Here is a 20,855-nt window from a genome sequence, read left to right on the forward strand (position 1 = left end):
TCAGATAATTCTTTGGTGTGGTGTTGGGTGGGGGGCTACCCTGTATGTTTTATGAGGTTTAGCCAACTGGCTGCCCACCAAATGCCAGTAACACCACCCTCTCTGAGTTGTGACAATCAAAAATATCTCCAGACATTGCAAATATCCCATGTAGGGCATTACCCTCTGTTAAGAACCACTGATCTAGACAGTTAGCTGAAGCTTCTTTATTTGTCCCTGAATAGACTTGACCCCACAGGTGACTAAAATAAATTGAAATATTTTTCACCACATAAATCAGAGATGCACACATTTTTTGATATAAACAGATAGTATCATCTCATAAGCCTAATTTCCTTTTTGGATTATATCTCATCTCGCTGGAAAAAGCACAAACATTATCTTGTTGACTGTATCAGAATGTAATAACATTTATCAGCAAATCAATGAACTCTTTAGAGAGAGCAAGTCTGAAATGATTTAATGTGGCTTCTTTTTTCTTTTTTTCCTGAGTAGAATACTAACTACAGCGATGGTTTAGGAAAAATATTTGAGATTATCTGTATGATGTAAACTGACTCCTAGTTTCTGTAGTATCCTGCTTGCCTAAAAGCAGGCTAGAGTAATATATTCTAGGAACTTTATTTTTATTCATTTATCATTTAGATGATCTTGAAGAAAAATTCTAAATTCAAGCCCTATAATCACCATAGAAAAATAAAGTATCATCAGCTGGAAGCCAAATATTTTTTATTATGACAGTATGTTTTCTTTTGTCTGTAGTTTTCTTTTGCAGTTTTTGTTGTAAAATTTATCTAAAAGAAAAGAGGAAGACGTTTTTCCTTTGAAGATAGTATTATTTTTGTCTCAAGTTTTTATTTAAATTCTAGTTAGTTTACATACAGTGTAATATTAGTTTCAGGAGTAGAATTTAGTGATTCATCACTCTGCATACAACACTCAATGCTCATCACAAGTGCCCTCCTTAATGCCCATCACCCATTTAGACTATTCCCCTGCCCACTTCCCCTCCAGCGACCCTGTTTGTTCTCTACAGTTAAGTCTGTTTTCTAGTTTGCCTGTTTTTTCTTCCGCCTACATTTATCTGTTTTGTTTCTTAAATTCCACCAATGAGTGAGATCATATGGTATTTGTCTTTCTCTGACTTATTTTGCTTAGCCTAATACTCACTACCTCCATCCACATCACTGTAAAATGGCAAGATTTCATTCTTTTTGATGGCTAAGTAATATTTCAGTGTGTGTGTGTGTGTCATCTCTACTTTATCCATTCATCAGTTGATGGACATTTGGGCTCTTTCCATAATTTGATGTTGAGTATCTTTCCATGTAACTGTTAGCCATCTTTATGTCTTCTTTGGAAAATGTCTGTTCATGTCTTTTGCACATTTTTAACTAGATTATTTGTTTTTGGGGTGCTGAATTTTATAAGTTCTTTATAGATTTTAGATACCAGCCCTTTATCAGATATGTCACTTACAAATATCTTCTCCCATTCCATCGGTTACCTTTTAATTTTGTTGATTGTTTCCTTCACTGTGCAGAAACTTTTTATCTTATGAAGTCCTAATAGTTCATTTTTGCTTTTATTTCCCTTGCTAGTAAGAAGTTGCTACGGCCGAGGTCACAGAGGTTGCTGCCTATGTTCTCCTCTAGGATTTGGGTGGTTTTCTGTCTCACATTTAGGTCTTTCATTCATTCCGAATTTATTTTTGTGTATGGTATCTGGTGTAAGAAAGCGGTCCAGTTTCATTCTTTTGCTTATTGCTATCCAGACTCTTAAATACAGAGAACAAACTGCTGGTTACCAGAGGGGAGGTTGGTGGGGGATGGGTGGAATAGATAAAAAGGACTAAGAGTACACTTGTCGTGATGAGCACTTAGTACTGTATAAAATTCTTGAATCATTATATTGCACACCCGAAACTAATATAACACTGTTTGTTACTTATGTGTGAATTAAAAAAAAAAAAAAAAATTTAAATGTAACAATTAGCCCCTATATTACTCAGAATAAAACCCATAGTATTTAACTTTGGCCAACAAGACTCTATACAATCTTCTCCATATACCTTTTCACTCTTCTCCACTCTTCACCTTACCTCTTGACTTCTTGTATTCTTCTTGCACTTGCTCATTCCGCTCTAGCCACATTGTCCTCTTGTCTGTCCCTAAAACACATCAAATATACTTCTGCGTCAGGCCCGTGCATTTACCATTCCTCAGCCTCATATAGTCTTCCATCCCACTATCCTTGATATTCCCATGACTTGCTGCCTCCCCTTATTGAGACTTTTGCTCAGATGTCACCTTATCAGTGAAACTTTCCCTTACCACTGTATATATGTATTGACAAATCTTACTCCCTAGCTAGGTCTTCCCTAACCTCTTGTATGCATTTTAAATTTATATTTATAAACAAATAAAAGATATTTGTTTGTTGTCTTCTTCCACTGCTAGATGGGTGTGCCATCACTTCAGGGACTTTTGTCTCTCTTGTTTATGAATATGTCCCCAGCTCTTGGGAAGGAGCCCAGCAATAACAGATCTTCATGAATATTGTTGAATAAATATGTTAGACACTTGAGTCAAAAATGAGAGCAGTTCCTGCTCTTGTCAGGGAGAGAGACATTTAAAGAAAAGATCATTTAAAGTATCATTTGAAAGAAGTATGAGTACAAAGAGGATGAGCTTTTTAAAGAAGAGGCTCAAGGGTTGAGGATGACTTTATTCTGTAGGCAACATTTGAGCTGACTATTTAAAAATCAAATGACATTTACCAGGTGGAGGAGATGAGAGTGTAGGGCAGACAACAGAAACACAGGTATAGATGTCTGAAAACACAAGACACATTAAAGGAACAAGGAACAGTTGTGACTAAAGCCTAAGATAATTAGAAAGGCAAGCAGATGAGTCAAGGGAAGGTAATTTGGAGCTGACTGGGAAGTAAAGCAATTTTCTCCATCCCAAGCCCCTAGCTTGTCTACATTAGGTTACTTTTACATAACAATTATGTAACAGCAAGTTGATTGAAATCATTCCATATTATTCTTAGTAAAAAATACTCCTGACTCTCATGATCTAATTCTCTATATAAAAATAAAGGCACTATATTCTATGCAATGTATCTTTGAAGATAAAGATATTAGATTTTGAAGAACTGAGGTGGAATTAGGGAAAAATACAAAAGTGTGGCTGCCAAAGGTATATGTCCTTCTCAGAGTGCTTCTGATTAAGAAAAGGTATATTTCCATGCTAATTTTCTTCTTGCACTTCTTGTTTGCTTATCTATCTCTCCATTAGACAGCCAATTCCAATTTAGTGTCTGGTACATGCACAAAGCTTTAAAAAAGATTTGTTGGTTGGGTTGAAATTGCATCCAGTGACCTACCTACTTATACATATACCTAAAGATCTTCTGAAATTTGCTAATTTCTTGCTGTGTTTAAAACACAGAGCTATAAATTCCGTTAAACATGCAAGGAGGAAAAGAATGAGAGAAAGAAAGAGGAAAGAAAAAAAAAAGACAGAGAAAGAGAAAGAAAGAGGGAGGGAAGGAAGGAAACAAGGAAGGAATGAAGAAAGGAAGGGAAAGGAGAGAAGGAATGCAGGCAGGCAGGAATGAAGGAAGGAAGGAAGAAAAAGAAGGAATTGGATGCCTTCTCTCCATTTGAGAGAGTTCGGTTGTTGAGAGCCTGTGAGGGGGTAAATTTATTAATATGTCTTGCTTCAAACAACTGTCCAAAATCCCTTCTTTTTGAAATGTTGTATTGTCAGAGATCAGAATAATTTATTAATCTGGAATCTGAATAATTTTTATGGATCTGTTTTATGATGAAAAGATAGAAAATTTTCACTATTTACTAATCTAATTTAGGATCTTTTCTTAAAACTGTTAATATAATTTTCTAATTAAGGAGGACAGACTTCAAAGCCCAGAACCTCATGGTAAGCATCAGGAGTCTCATCAATCAGTAATAGAAGAAGGAGCTTATTAAAACACAGAAAATATTCAAAAGCATGACTCTTGAAATTCTCCAATATCTAATCAGGTCTTCACTCTCAAGAAGCTCACAATTTAGTATGAAAAGAGGACATACTAAGTAAAAATCAACAGACAGCGGTGCCTGGGTGGCTCAGTCATTAAGCGTCTGCCTTTGGCTCAGGTCATGATCCCAGGACCCTGGGATCGAGCCCCGCATCGGGCTCCCTGCTCCGCGGGAAGCCTGCTTCTCCCTCTCCCACTCCCCCTGTTTGTGTTCCCTCTCTTGCTGTGTCTCTCTCTGTCAAATAAATAAATAAAATCTTTAAAAAAATTCAATAGGCAGTATGTGTCTAGCAGCAAATATGAGATGCCATTAAATAAATTACAGGTGAGAGATGCACCCTCCAGAGGATTAGTCAAAGAAGAATCCATAGGGGAGGCAAGACTTTAAATGAAGCCCTAAAAGGCATATAGGATTTTGATAGACATATTTGGGGGAGAGAGAGAGAGAGTCTTTGCTGGGATAAGCATATCAATAAAAATAATAGCAATAATAATAATAATAGTAGTAATAGAAATAATGTCTTCTGCTACTATCATTTATTGGGTATGATGATGTTCTGGGTGTGGTCCTAAGTCTTTATGTGAATTACCTCATTAAATTTTTATAACAAGCCTCTAAGGTAGAGGTTGGAAATTACAGATGTGGAACTTGAATATTAGTGATTACAAGTGACTCCCCAAAGGGACATTGATGTGAACTAGAGTCTACCTGGTTCCATGCATTATATGATTAAGCGCTAAGCTTTTCTGTTCAAGTGAAGAGTATGCTTTGAGAGGAAATGGAATATACAGCTGGAAATATACTTTGGAGCAGACCCTGAATACCAGTTTAAAGAGTTTGGTTTGTGCACATGTTTGTGGGTTTCTGGCCTTTTCCCTGTAGAAATGGGGACATTCTGGTAGTGTTCAATAGAAAAGGTTTATGACTTATTACTTTGAAGGCACTATGCTATAGGCTGGGCAAATTAAAGGCGGAAGCCCAGGTAAGAGTGGGCAGAGAATGGACGGGGGAAAGAAAATGTAAAAAGGAAGAAAAATGAACTGGGAAGCTTTGGATCTAAGGCTCTCCTTAATTATGAACTCACTTTTATTTTTTGGAAAAATGTCAGAAATGAAAGTTGCAAAAAATTTTTTTTTAAAGATTTTATTTATTTATTTGAGAGAGAGAGAATGAGAGAGAGCAAGCACATGAGAGGGGGGAGGGTCAGAGGGAGAAGCAGACTCCCTGCCGAGCAGGGAGCCCGATGTGGGACTCGATCCAGGGACTCCAGGATCATGACCTGAGCCGAAGGCAGTCACTTAACCAACTGAGCCACCCAGGTGCCCGCAAGTTGCAAAAATTTTTTAAATTCTAAGTTTAGAAATCTAAGCTAGTAAAATACACGTCTATTTTGATGGAGTAGCGGATTAATGCAATCCACAGTGCAGTAGAGAAATTGTTAACCGGAGCCAAAAAAAAAAGCAGAGAAGAGCTCTAGAGGGAAGCACATCAGGTATAGAGGTGGCTCATCCCAGGAATTCCATCTGGAAACCAGACACAATAGCACAGACCCTTACCCAAATCTATAGGTAGTTAATCCAACTGAAGAAAGGTAAAAACAGGACTCCAGCCAACTAGGCCAGGTAAGTGGCATGCCCTCTCCCAAGGACAGCACTGAAGTGCAGTAAGAAGACAGCTTTCACAATTGCTCAAAAAGCAGCCAAAACTATTTTTAACCTGTGCTTTGCAGGACCTTGATGAGCCTTTGCTGCTAGCCATTCCAAGACTGAAGCTGGGCAACTTGCATAGGGCTGGAGACGGATTCAGAATTTCCTGGTAGAGGCAGGAAAGAGCAGACAGAACTTGGGCAGATCAGATCCTTGTTGTCTCTAAGCTTAAATACCACCAACTAATTAAACCCAAACTTTATAATAGTCTGACTCAGATCGTAGAAGTGTTCCTACAGTGCTAGACATGAGTCTAGACTTAAAGCCAACCTTGACATCCTGGATACATGTTAAGTTCCTATGTGGTGAGGCCAGATTTCTAGTGGTTTGTAACGTAGTTTCTATAAAATGGGGTATTGGTGCGGTTTTTGTTTCTTTTTTTTAAGGAGATAAAGACATTAAAATTAGTCAACTGCATTCCTGGGCTGAGGAGTGGCTCTACTTACTAATACATATAGTTTCCAGCCACAGTCCCATTTCTCATGCATTGAAATCTAATGTTCTAAGATAAAATATTTTCTATTAAATTTGATAGGTTTAAGTAAAACTACATGACATGCTTCCATCAAAGGAAATGAAAATCATTCTTCAAAGTGGAATCAATTTGCAATTGTGACAGATGATGTTTTTCAAATTTCGCTGCAGTTCCACAATGGCACTTTGATGTCCCTGAAATAATTGACATTAGAAGAAATTCTCTATTTTAAACTGTGTTCTACTTTCAGTTTGGTTCTTCATAATAGGAACACACCACAGGGTCCTGGATTCTTGCAGTTTTTATTTTGCAAGCGACTTTGCATCATAAATAAAAATCTGCTTTTTGTAAAAGAAATTTCTGATTTTATAATAAAAAATGTTTTCTCATTTTTATACTGAAAAAAAATATGTGCTTCCTTTCAGCAATTAATGTATATTGATGCATACGTTATCATCTATATTATATCACATATCTTAGCTGAAATATAGCTCTATTCCAAGCAAACAAAGATTGCATTTAGTTTTTATTATTTATAAAAAAAATTTCCTGAAGACTAAAGAACCAAACTAAATGCTCATTTCTTCCAAAATTTCTGGGGAATAACCAAGCTGAGATCATCACAAACTTGAAGGAAAAGTAACAGAGGATTAATAGGCTGACATCAAGCTCTGTGCCCCCCGATCTTGAAGCGTCTCTGCTGAGGCATGGACACCCGAAACCCCACCTACTGAAAACTCCTAGGCAGATGCAGATTTTCTGTAATGATAGCTTTGAAATCTTCGATCTTTCGTTATTGTGGGTTCATGGCAAATTTCCCAATAGTTCTCAAAAAATAGCAACAGTGCAGTGAATTTTTCATAAACATAAATATATTTCATTTAATGGACTGCCCTTTAAATAGGAGATTGTCCTTTTCTTAAGCCTCTTCTTTATAAAATAATTATTATTGTTGATAGTAGGATGTTTGTTGTTGTTTTTAACATCCTTACTTGGCAAAATGAAAAGTTGCCAGTCTTGTGTTCGTCCCCACTTGCTTTTCTTTGAAACCATGCTAAATATCAAAAACCTGGAATGAGAACCACTACTGTAGAAAATACCAGTGGGAACTTCAGTGAATTTTCTTCCCTCCAGCGCCACGGCCTTTAGGGACACGTACAACCCATTGCCTCATTTTTTTTTAAAGAGTAGGTGAAGTAGCAAGAGTTCTGTTAGAGTTCTCTAGCATCTAAGACATTTCTTCAGAGGATAAACGTTATATCCTGGTTTCAATAAAACACCAGGGGACTAGATTACAAATACCATTGACTCCTGAAATATGTATTACAACATCGACCTCAAAGTAGTACTAACATATCTGTCATGATTTTATCATTCCTCAGTCTGAATCCATTTTACAGTGCAGATTAACTCTACTACTTGCCAAAACTGAGTTTCGTATCATTTAGTTATTTGATAAGATGTTTCCAGATTACTCCATCCCTTTGTGTAACTTGCAGTGAAAAGATTTAGTATCAAATGCTCACGTCACTGAAAATCACTGTAATTGCCAATGTCTTCCGGTATTCTAGGATCAGTGGAAGTAACGAGAAGCTGATAAGATTGAAAAGTGTCCTATGTAATTTGTGTTTTTTTTTTTTTTAAAGATTTTATTTATTTGACAGAGAGAGATAGCGAGAGCAGGAACACAATGAAAAGGGGGAGTGGGAGAGGGAGAAGCAGGCTTCCTGCCAAGCAGGGAGCCCAATGTGGGACTCGATCCCGGGACCCCAGGATCATGACCTGAGCCAAAGGCAGACGCTTAACGACTGAGCCACCCAGGTGCCCGCGTCCTATGTAATTTGACACCATCTTGAGAAAACACGGGGTGTCTGTGAGTTGTGTTCTACCTGAGTAATGGTACATTTGACATTCTGTTGCTTTCTTTCCCTTTTCCCCTTTCCAGTGAAATCAGATGAGTTACAGACAATCAAGAAAGAATTAACCCAGATCAAAACGAAAATTGACTCCTTGCTAGGGCGCCTGGAGAAAATTGAGAAGCAGCAGAAGGCGGAGGCAGGTAAGTGAAAAAGATCTGTGGCCACAGACGTCACGGTTAAACCGGTGAAACGGTGTCAGTCACAGGGACAGCGCAGGGCCCGGGGGACGCTGGCCAAGCTTAACAGGTTAATACAGACACATGAAGAATGTCTTTACGCCAAGAGTTGCCAACAATACAATCTGAGCTTTGACTCATTAGAGAACATGAACCAATTTGTCTAAACTTCATATTTTTAAACAAGGAAAAGTATTTTGATGGTAATAATCATAGTTGTATCATAATTAAAAGTTAATAGCTCAGTATCAAGAATCCTTTAAGAAAATAAAATCAACTACTGGAATATCACTGTCAGACTAAACTAATATATATTTAAATAAACTAACTGCAGAAATACAACCGATTTCGGAAACGAGGATTATAACGCCCAGCCCCTGCATTGCTCCAGGCCTGTTGAAGCAGTACCCAGTTTCAGGGTCCCGCATCAAGAGCATGCCCCTGGCCATCCCGGCAAGTCATTTGATTATATCTTTTACAACTTAATGCCCCTTCTCCTTTGAACTATCATCCTTGACCTTATTTCTCTTCCAATACAATTCTAATGCCCTCGTCAAGTGGCTACAGATTTTTTTTAAATCATAGAATATGAGAACTGGGATAAAGTTAGAGCTGAGCGAGTACACAGTTTGAAAATCATGTTCTGCAAGGCCTCACATGCCTCAGAGGCTCCCTGGAGATAGGATGAGGGTTAGAAGGAGGCCCAGGAGATAGATGAACTCATGCCTCCTCCAGATCCTGCCCTTGCTCTACCTCTGTATCTATTTTATTACTGGGTTTCAACATACGACTCCATTTGCTAAAAGAACTTCACTTTTCAGGGGCACCTGGGTGGCTCAGTCGGTTAAGCGTCCAACTCTTGATCTCGGGGGGAAAAAAAAGAACTTCACTTCTTAAAAAATACAGTTTTGAAAGCCATTGATCAAATCCACCCTCCTCATTGCACAGATGAAAACACAAAGGTTCAAGGAGGTAGATTGATTTTTCCATAGTCACTTGACTAGTGAGTGATAGACCTGGGTCTTAAACCACAGTCTTGTGAGAGAATCCAGTGCCCTTCCCATTTATGGTTTCAATCTCAGGTTCCACCCAGGACCTGGTCCCAGGATTTCACTGACTGAGGCCCCCTGGGTTACTCCTAACTGATAAGAACTGGTTGGGATCCTGGGGCCCGTGAGCTACACAGCAAAGAGGAACCTGCCTATGTGTTCACTGTATCACTGGGTGAGGACTAGAGCTTTTACCTCCTGGTGATGAGCTAGGACTCAAAGATGAAAAGAAGGCAGATGTGAGTTGGTGGTATAGCATAGTGAATGAGAGAAATAAACTCTGGTTCAGATTCTCATGCACCACTGACTTAGCCTCCTGTTTCTCATTTATAAAATAAAGATAGTAATCCCTACCTCACATTGTGAGAGACAAAGTATCATATGTAACTTATATAGCACAGTAATTAGCACAGAGTAAAGGCTCAATAATTGGAGCTGTTTGGCATTGGTAATAACACAAGCATATATAGGCAAATGAACATTTCCTACTATTTTCACACAACCCATTTTTTTTAAAAACATGAGCTATGTACCTAGCACTTGGAATGGCAGATTCTCACTAATGTGGATGAGAAAGAGTAGATAAAACAATCATTGTATTAGAAATTTCTATTATCAACATATTTTCTACTGAGAAAAGATATGGGCAAAGGATCAGAGTAGACATTTTTCTAAAGAAGACATACAGAGATGGCCATCAGGGACATGAAAAGGGGCTCAGCCATCACTAATCGCCAGGGGAATGCAAATCAAAACCACCAGGTAAAATATCACCTCACACTTGTCAGAATGGCTAGTATCAAAAAGACAAGAAACAACAAGTGGTGGTGTGGATATGGAAAAAAGGGAACCTTGGTGCACTGTTGGTGGGATTGTAACTTTCCACTATGGAAAACAGATGGAGGGTCCTCAAAAGATTAAAAATAGAACTACCATATGATCCAAAAATCACATTACTGGGTATTTATTTATTTGAAGACAACAAAAACACTGCCTACACTTCTTAATAGAGAAATTTAGATTTTAGAAAGTTTTTTATATGCTGTCTATGGCACTAATCTAAAATGTGGCTGTAACTGAAATATTCTGTGATGTCGCCTAAATCAATATTTCCCTTTGAGGAACTTCTGTGAAATTCGTTATTATGTAAAACAACCCTTACAGCAAAGGACTTTGATAACCAATTTGCACTTCAGTTTAAAGGATTATGGAGAACTCATTTAAATATAAATCACCTCAAAGAGAAAAATGTGATCCTTATTCTATCATATTATACCTTCCAGTTTCCTTCAATGAATAATACCTTTCACATATCTTCTTGGAAGATCATCTATAAATGTAATGCCAAAATTCAAAGCTTGCATTTTCTTTTCATGAAAGGCTGTCACCTTATTTTTGTACGTGTTTAAACTTTCCCAGTCATGAGAGAGTTATTTTTAAAATGATAGGCTTAATCTTTTGATATTTATATCTTTCTTACTTTAACATGTTAAGAAGAAAATGGAATTATTTAATTCGTAATTTCATTCACTTAGTAATTGTCTCCTGAACAGCATTCGTATTTATGGAGATAAAATGATTAATTTCTAGATTTTCTTTATGAAAAGAAATCAGGGTTGTAAGGAAGGAGTCAAGACTGGATTATAGAAAGTGGAGAGAAATATAATAAAATTCTTTAAAAATACTCAATATTTCCTTACTAAATTTAAGGGAGCACTCATTTGAATGTTTATTTGGTTGCTAAGCTAATTATTTCATAGTTAACTAACATTTATTCTTCATTATTACTCTACTATACATCTCTCATTCCCAGTCTTAGTTATTTGATAATGAAAGTTTCCAACATAAAGTACTGGCAGGAAGGAGATGGAAGATCACAAACCAAAGATGGGGAAACTACACAACATGGAGATTGTCCAGTATTCAAGTTTCATACTATCATTTTTTTCTTTTTTGTTTGTAGTGAATTTCAAAGCTATGAGGAATAATTGCAATGAAGTATAACTACTTGATTTGGGATTCTCTATACCTTCAATTGCTTCTAATAGATATTTGTATGGTGTCTTGTCTCTTTCTTTGAGATTGTAAACTTCCTGAGCGTAAGGTCATGTCTTCTCTTCCTTCTCTAACTCCCCAACACCAAGTACTATGTACCAGGCACAACCTGGCAACTCATTTAACTTCTCTAGGTCTCAACCCCTCAAATGTAAACTAGAGGAATGGATTATGACCTCAAACATACTATCCCGACTTTTAAATTACAGGTAGCATAAATCCACAATGCATATATTATTTTTTTCTTGAATAATTCAATAAACACAACTTTGGGATATAGTGTATGTAGATTATTGAAAACAACAAGTAACACTTATATCAATGTAGTCTACAGTTGTGCCTCATTCCTGGATGATTCTTTTAAAAGAGCCACATATAAATGGCCACATAGGAGTGGCAGAGTTTACATGTGGTTTACACAGCGATGTTAAATGACCAAAAAGGGTAAAAGAGGCAAGAAGGAAAACTAAAAACTGGGATCATACAATGGGCACAATTAATACAGGCAACTACATTTTTTAAAAAATCAAACTTCAGGCATAAAGTCTCTGATGTGAAAAGGCAAGTAGACATTATTTCATTCAATTTTATTTTCAGTGGTGTGCCTGATACATGGCCATCCAGTCCTGCTTGGACAATTCCAATGATAATAGCCAAAGTTTGACCTAAGCATTGGAGAGGTCACAAACCAGATCCCATAAGATGAATTCATCCCCCCCAATATGTTTGGTAAAAGATACAGAATTTTAAAAGATAATGCCCAAGAATTGTAATATTACAAATAAATATCAAAATACATAACTCTTTTGAAAAGTTGGAATCTTTCAGTATTGCTATCACTTTATGCATGGCATACTTTTTTCAGTTTGCTAATATTTTTATTTAGCCAGTTCACACATGAATGTTATTTACTTGGTTGGTCTCTGTTTACGTTTGTGTCTCAGATGCCTATGATAGGTTCTCCTTATAAGTCACCAAACCAAAAGGTCTTTTGTTTTCACTTGGTTTGGTCATCCATTTTATGTCCCCTGAAACCAAACTAATGTCTCATCCATTGTGAATGTAACAGCCAATTAAATATTTAAACGGAGCTATAATATTTCACTCCCAACCTTTGAACAGAGAGTCAACATAATTGGCCCATAGATGTTCAACTTAGCGGCATTCAGATTTTTGTCACAGCATCTTTGAAGCTGTCTTTTCTCTAAATAAATATCAGTAATTTTTTCAGCTGCTTCTCATGTAATTTGGTTTTGCATCTTGAACCATTGTCATCTCTTTTCTCTGATCATTCTGTAGTTTGTCAACCATATATTGAGGTACTCAGAATGGAAAACATTGCTCGAGTTCATATCTATAATGCGTTCCCTATAACATAACTATTTCTGCCACCTGTAACATGACTATTTCTGTTCTGAATACCTTACTGCTAGCATTTGCACTCTGGATTAAGTTGGTGATGTTTCTGGTTACAGATATTGGATTAAATACATGAATTGAGCTCTGCTGTCTCCTGAAACTGCATTAGAATGATAGGATTTAAAAAATGAAAACCTCTAGGCATAAAGAGAATGGGAACAGAATTTTAGAAGCTAGACAGCAGATGGAGAAATGCACCTGACTTAACATATCCTAGAAACCTGGGTCCAATTTTAAATGCAGAAATCCCAAAAGGTTCAAAATTAAAGACATATTCTTCTGGAAAAAGAGTTATAAATGGTTGCAAGTCTGTTGAGTCGAATTCCTACATCACCATTCCTAACTATCCCTGACCCACTAGAAAGCTGATGAAGTTTCCTACAGAAAAGCTACAACAGCAGATCCCAGAGCTGGTAAAAAACAAATTTAAGTGCATTAAACATTAAGGAGAGAAGTGAAAGTTTATACAATTACTGTAGAAATTTCAAGCATTCTCCTCCCCCTCAGCTGCCAGACAACTGGCAAGACACTAGAAGTTTTCATTGGGAATATGAAAGGAAAGATTTAAGATGCTGGCATAGGTGCCACCCAAGGAAATGGTCAATCAGGTCATCCTGCAAAAACAATATCCTTGTGCTTACAAAGCTGCCCATTGATATTTTAATACCCCACTGGTAATATGAATGGACAAGCATCACTCAGTAATAGAAAACACTTAACATAAAAAGGAGATATCAGAAAAGGAAAGAAAAAGAAAAAGAGTTTGGAGGAAACAGATTGTGCAGAAGAATAAAATTTTAAAAAGGAAAAAAAACACCGATTAATACACTCAGAAAGAAAGAAGATATTGCATTCATGAAATAAGAACATGAAACTAAAATTTGAATATTCAGAAGACAGAGAAAAGAGATTTTAGAAATTAACATATGATAGCACAAATAAATAACTCAATACAGGACTGGAAGACAAAATTAAACTCTCCCAGAAAATATAGAAGAAAATAGATAGGGAAATAAGAGGATATGGATATGAAAATCACTGGATGAATATCTGATTAACAGGGTTTCAGAGAGAAAGAGGATAGATCATCAAAAACATTTTTTAGAAAAAAAAAACTGAAGGGCATAGTTAATCAGATTGAAAGAATCCACTGAGTGCCTGAAACAACACATGAAAATAGATGCACATCGAAGCATCTCATTGTGATATTTCAGAACATGAGGGCAAAAAGAAGGTTGGTCCTACCAACTTCAGAGAGACAGGAAAAGAGAAAAAACAGTTTTCATGTAAAGACCAGGAATCAGAATACCAATGGGCTTCTCAGCAGCCACAGTGAAATGTAGAAGGCAATGAAAACATGCCCTAAAAATTCTGAGGGAAGATCATTTACAAGCTACAATTCTGTACCTCATACCCAAACTCTTAAATGTGAGGGTAGATTAAGGACATTTTCAGATATATAAATATCAAGAAGTGTACCTTCAATTCATTCTTTCTCTGAAAAGTACTGAAGCAGGTACTTCACCAAAACAAGGAGGTAAACCAAGAAAGGGGAAACATGGCTCTCACAAAGCAGGGAAACCCAAAGGCAAGAGCAAGGGGAATCCTCAGGATGGTGGTAAAGGGGATTCTGGTATGAGCTGTGCGAGGGGCCCAGAAAGAAATAAATCCAAATCAGAACTACTCAAAAGCTCTGGAAGAGACTTTTTCAAGATGAAATTGATCAAATGGCTAAAGGGTGGGGAAGTGAATTAGTCGAAATGAGATTTACACATCTAGTTAAAGTTTGCTCAAGTACATAGAAGTACATAGGGAAGTAAATTTAAAAAAAAAACAAAAAAAACCTAAGGCAGTTTTTAACATCAAAGAAAATAGCATTGTTCAGGAAAGAAAAATTATTTATTATATACTAATAGCTTAGCTACACAAAGCATTTACATACTTAAAATTATTTAAAAACAGAAAATTGATCTAATCTAATTTACAATGTAACTCCCTAGAGTGATGGGGTAAGTGGGGACTGTGTGACAGAGAACTCAATCCTCAGCTTTCTAAGTATGATATCAACAGACAGAGCATGAAATTGATTAAGAAATAGCAATATAAACATGTTATTTAGAAATATGAGGGCACATATTTAAAAGAAAGAGCTGAGTGGAAAGCCTTTAAGGAACTGAAAATGGTGAGCAGGTAGGAATGGAAGACTGCTATTTTTCATAACAAGTCTTGTGAAAATATTTGACTACAAAAATTAAATGTCTTAAAGAAGCTAAATTTAAAGGGATGAAAAGAGAGTGAGTTGTGTTTAGCAACTGGATCGAAGCTTTTCCTTCTGCTTAATGGATGGAGAACTTCTTACGGTTATCCCTAGGATAATTGTAAAAGAAAAATTGCACTGGACAATTACTAAAAATGGCAAGGAAGACTTTATTCTAGACTACTGCAATAGGGGTCAAGACTAGTACAATATGGGATGGAAATTGAACTCTACTAAAACAAAAGGCAGGATCATTTTTAAATGCTAAGCTAATGGAAAAGTATTAGAGGACATTAGTACAGAGGCTGGTTGGTATGATTGGGCCATCTGTGTTTGCTAATTGACTGTTATGGAAGATAAGCTTCTACTCTCCCACAGAGACTATCTTTCTTGATGATTACATTTCAAAGGGATGGCTTCTAGGTCTTAAGAAAGACAGGTTGTAAAAGATTTACATCTCAAAGGAGCATAGAAAGAATTTACAATCACAAGTTTTCTAAAGTTAAGGCTCTAAGAAAAAAGAGGTCAGGAGCTTCTTTATTTAGGAAGAAGCCTGTCAAAATTTGGTCAAGCTGAGAGGTACATTAAGGTCCTTGGTAATAACTCAATCACCATCTTTCAAAATTGAAATCTTTCTCCTCACTTTCTTATCTCATATACTCTACTCCCTGTGCCTGTCTCTGTTTACATCACAACTACATAAATCCTGTCAATCAAATTGCCAAACTGAACATCTTCTATTCCTTCTACAGCCAGTGTTGCAAAACCTTACCTCAGTGTCTTTTTACTCCATCCCTTCTATTTTCCCGATACTATTGCCTGTACCCAAACCCTCATCATCTCTCACTTGCTCTGATGCACTCATCTTATTTTTTAACAACTTTATTGAGGTATATTTTACATAGCATGAAACTTACCCATCCCAAGAGTGCAATTCAATGACTTCTTAGTAATTTTACCGAGCAGTGCAACCATCACCACAAATCAGTTAGAACATTTTCATCCTCCAAATCCTCACCTGGTAGTTGGTCTCCCCACTTCTAGTTTGCTTCCTCCCTAATTCATCTTCCCTGTGGCAAATAGATCTACACTAGCAAAACATCTAAGGCTCAAGAATCAAACAAAACTAGGTTCAATCCTATTAGAGATCTAGTCCCAAAACTTACTAGTTGTATGATATTTGGAAAGGTCCTTATGAAATCTATAAAATTGGGGGGGGCGGATTAATATCTATCCCTTAAAATTACTGTGAGGTTTAAATAAACACAGTATCTCTGTAATTTTTAAAATCATTTATATTGAATTTGTGGTGATCTCAACAATCCAGGGTACTCCATGAGAACAACTCCAGGAATATACTTATGTAACTGACATTTTAACTGGAAAGCAATCTTCCTATGTAGCTTTCCTGATGCTCATTTATGACATTATTAGTATTACCATCCATAATAAGTTGCATCTCTTTAAATAGCATTTATTGGAATCATTGAGTTAAATTCATATTATATACAGGTGTTGTAATGTAGAATTTTTTTAAAAATACAGCTTATACTAGTATGCAAAAACAATAGTTCCAGGGTACTTGCTTGGCTCTAATGAATAATGTGACTGCTTTGTATCAACATTCTTTCCAACCATCTGCTAAGTACAATTTAGTTAGCAATTAGCTAGCAATTAAGCCGGCCTGTCAAAAAACTTAATTGCCAACTCAACCAATTTTCAAAGTTATATTAATGATAATAGCTATGCAGCAAACTGAATTTAATAAAAATGCTTTGAGCATAAATCCCAATAATTCTAACTTGTTTTCTCAATCATATATAGCTTTTGAAATAGAAATGTGATATGCAAAAAAAACTTTTGAATAGGAGGGTTGAAATTTAATATCAAATTATTTTCTTTCGTGGCTTTCTAAAGCCTGAGGCATTTTCCCATAAACAGAAGCACCTACCTAACACTTGCACTTCTTTCCCTTTGACAACCATTATTTAGTTGGAACCTGTGCCCCTAACTAAACAGACTTCTTCACTCTTTAATTTAAAATTGTCTGGTTACTGAAGAGAGTCAAAGCTCTATCAAATTAGGCCTTTCTTCTAGAGAAATATTAGGAAACAGCCCAGGCTATGGAGTCAGAAAACCTTAAGCAGGAATTCTGATTCTTGCACTTACTGGTTGTGTGACCATGAGCACCTATTTCTCCATCTGTAAAATGATAAAGAAGCCTCCCCTGCAGGATGTTTCAAGGCCTATAGGTAATGAATGTTGCATGGTCAGCACTTTGTAAGCACTCACTAACTTTTTTTTTCTGTTGAAATCCATAATTTATGTAATATTAGAGATATCTTTTAGGCATAAGCTGCTAGCTTTTTGGTTCCTAATCCATTCTTTTAAAAAAAAAATCTAAAACTCACTTCGCCCACAAAAGAAATGCTGTGGTCACCCGTCACTCTGACTTAAAGAAGACAACAGAGACTCCAAAAGATGCCAGTGTTCAAAAACAGCCCTCAACCTGGAAGCCCTTGCAGACTTCATGCTTTCTTTTTCTCCTAAAGGCTTATCCATTTGAAAACAAACAATATTCTAAGAAACTCTCAGACCCCACATTTTACTTTGATTTGGTGGTATGGGGCTCTCATGGAAAATGTGGCAAGGATGTTTCTTTTAACCTCTGTGACTTCATATTTTTGCTACCATGATGCCAAATTCAACAATCACTTTGACTCTCTGAAAAGAATTTGACACCCAGACATTTATGTCTGTTTTTTAGTTCCACAACAATTCATGAATATATTCAGCAAATATTTCACTTGTGTATAAGGCTCTGAGTTAGCCATCAGGGCTACAAAGATGAATAAAAATGTTCCTGCCACAAAGAACATTAATAGTAGAGACATAAATATGTATGCACACACATACAGACCACATATACACTCCACGCTCAAAATAAAAAGGAAAAGCTGCAAGTAGAAAAAGAATTATGCAGATAAAGAGAATGTTATAAAGTTAGGAGTAAACTAAAACATATTACTCACTTCTAGTAGAAGTAAAATTAGTTAATTATTCATAAAAAAATAGAACAAGTTGCTTTGTTTCTGTTTCAACAAAATAATTACTGGATCAAAACTGCTTGTTAAACTGGGAACCAACAGTTTAATAAACAAAATGTGCTTTCATGTGTGATTTTATTCCTGGAACCTATTATTGTTAAGTGATTATAACATTTCTCACTGAGGTAATGACAAAAATCTATGATGACTACATATTACCAAAGCACAGGTTGATTGTATTTCTCTTAAACTGCTATGAATTGATTACCGTTGTAATTAAAGTTTTTTTTTTTTCTCAGACCAGATAATGTCTTCCATACATTTAGCTTTCAAGTTAATGAATGGATGAATGAGGATAAGTCCTAGGTTTTTTTGCATTGAACTCTAATACACTCTTGCCTTTGAAATAGGCTGTCAGAGGAGTTCCACGTATGTTATATAACACACACACAAGAGCAGAGAATAAATTAAAACACTATGCCTATCTAAACAGAAATGAAGCCAAAATTGTCTTTGTAATGTATGACTCTTAATGGTCAGTAGTGATGAATGATTTTGACATACACTGTCTGGCAATCAAATAATCAATATAGATTCAACTCAACAACTATTTTTGAGCCCATTATGATAACATGTCTGTGTGGCCTTTACACTTTAGGAAACACATTCACCTTTTTTTCCTCATTCGAGCTCACAGCAACTCTCTGAAGGATGTTATTTTCATGCTCATCTTTTAGAGAAGAAAGCCATAGCTAATAGGAGTAGTAATTAACAGAATTATGGATCTCAAATCCTGTATCCTTTCTAATAGCTTATATTATCTCTTCTATGTATAAGCACTCGGTAAGGGGTACAGAACAAATCAAACAATTTCTTGATAACTGACTTGTATTGCACTTTCCACTTTACAAAATATTAACATCTATATTATCCCCTTTGTGACAGTGACCTTTTGAGACAATAGCTCAAATATTAAGGAAACGTAAACACCAGAGAAAAGGGTAACAATAGACTAACAATAAGACAGCATTTGATCTGGGCTTTGGTTGATCAGGAGAGGAGGGATCCCATCCAGGTAGGAGGATCAGGAGAGTCAGCTTGGATTTCAAGCATAATTGCAACAAATTGATACACAAAGTCAAATGAGGGCTACTCATCTTTAAATTCTGATCCTACATGGGTTCTCTGAAAATCTTCCATGCTTCTTTGGTCAAAGATTTTCCAGAGGAGAAAAAAAAAAAACACAGAATATTAGTTTCAACATCAAAAAGTAAGGGTTCCCAGAGAACAAATATTTCTGAAGTCATTAGAGAAGAAATGTATATGTCAGACCAAATAAATTTCCAAAATAATATTAATCTTAAGCAAAAGTACAGTTATGTATTATAACGAAAAAATAAATATAATGACCTAAAATTGAGAAAGTCTGGCTTTAGGAAAAGTTGTAAGATTGAAGACATTTTTCGCTGTATAGGATAATAACTGTTCAATCCCAAACGTCCATTCCTTTCTCATTCTTGAAATACCAGAACCAGGTGGCGAGAACAATGGTATTTTTTATAAGATTTTATTTGTTTATTTGAGAGAGAGAGAGCACAAGCAGGCGGAGGGGCAGGCAGGGGGAGAGGGAGAAGCAGGCTCCCCACTGAGCAGGGAGCCCTACTCGGGGCTCAATCCCAGGACCCTGGGATCATGTCCTGACCTGAAGGCAGACGCTTTAACCAACTGAGCTACCCAGGCATCCCAAGCAATGGTATTTCTAACAAGTAGCACGGTGACATAGAGTGGCAAAATGGGAGGGACCAGGTGATAAATACAAAAGTCACTCTTAGGACAAAGATGGAAGGGTTGAAACCAGAGTTGCCTTGCCGGATACATTGTGCTGCCCACGGCGTCAGCGGTAGTAAAGACTGTAGGGTAGAACATGGGATGTGATTAACATCAGAAGATTCAAAACTTCAGTGCTCAAACGCATCTGCCCATCACAGCTTTCCCTCAGTTGGTGCTGCTGGCCAGAGGTGTGTAGGTAGCTTAAAGGTCAAGAATTGTAGAGGACAACGATCTGTGGAAGGAAGGCGAGATGAATAAAACCTAGCAATTTTCAGTAGCAGTTAAGTTCAGCATGTGTTTCGTCTGTATCGTTTGCCTGATTTGCCTTCCTTTTAATTTTATTTATTTTTTATTTTATTTTTTTCTGATTTGCCTTCCTTTTAATCCAGATACTTGGGTCATCTTCCCCAGATTAAATCTTTTTGGTTAAGTTTGACAATAATCACTTTAGAATCTTCATAGGAATTTCTAAGCTAAAAGCAATGTAGACATCAGAGAAAAGGGAATTTATGCTACTTGTTTTCATCGGGACACTCACATATATGAAGATAAAGAGTGTAGCTTTAAAAGCAAAATTTACATCATCACTACATTAGTTATGTTGTTCTATGGAGAAAAGGGAAACTAACAAGTTGATAGAAAAGCATCACAGAACGTATAGTCTGTGTCTACATGTAGGAAGTAAATGTGAAGAAAAAGAGCCCAGGTTTTGTCATTTTAAGACACCTGTGGTAATTACTTTTGGCCTTTTTGGACCCACACCAGCTCTTCTCCTCCTCTGGAATGGAGCCTCAGCCCCACAAGTTTTTCACTGTTACTCCCTGATCTGCCCAGGCCTCTCATTCCATGCTTACTGGTGTTGTTCTCTTGACAT

At 36.5% G+C, this 20,855-nt stretch overlaps 1 protein-coding gene across 14 annotated transcripts in view; it reads left to right on the forward strand.

Annotated features, from left to right (window-relative positions):
* RALYL (RALY RNA binding protein like) overlaps positions 1-20,855 on the forward strand; it is an 817,889-nt gene that overhangs the window by 615,625 nt on the left and 181,409 nt on the right. For 13 of the 14 annotated variants that reach the window (XM_032421711.1, XM_032421702.1, XM_032421708.1 and 10 more), the window contains one exon: positions 8,175-8,288. In XM_032421711.1, the coding sequence (XP_032277602.1) occupies positions 8,175-8,288 (114 nt within the window). Of the gene's footprint in view, positions 1-8,174; positions 8,289-8,658; positions 10,176-20,855 lie in introns of those variants that run through there. The other variant, XM_032421699.1, reaches the window with a different exon arrangement.

The sequence above is a fragment of the Phoca vitulina genome, unplaced genomic scaffold, assembly GCF_004348235.1.
Source record: "Phoca vitulina isolate PV1807 unplaced genomic scaffold, GSC_HSeal_1.0 scaffold25, whole genome shotgun sequence".
Lineage (NCBI taxonomy): Eukaryota > Metazoa > Chordata > Mammalia > Carnivora > Phocidae > Phoca > Phoca vitulina.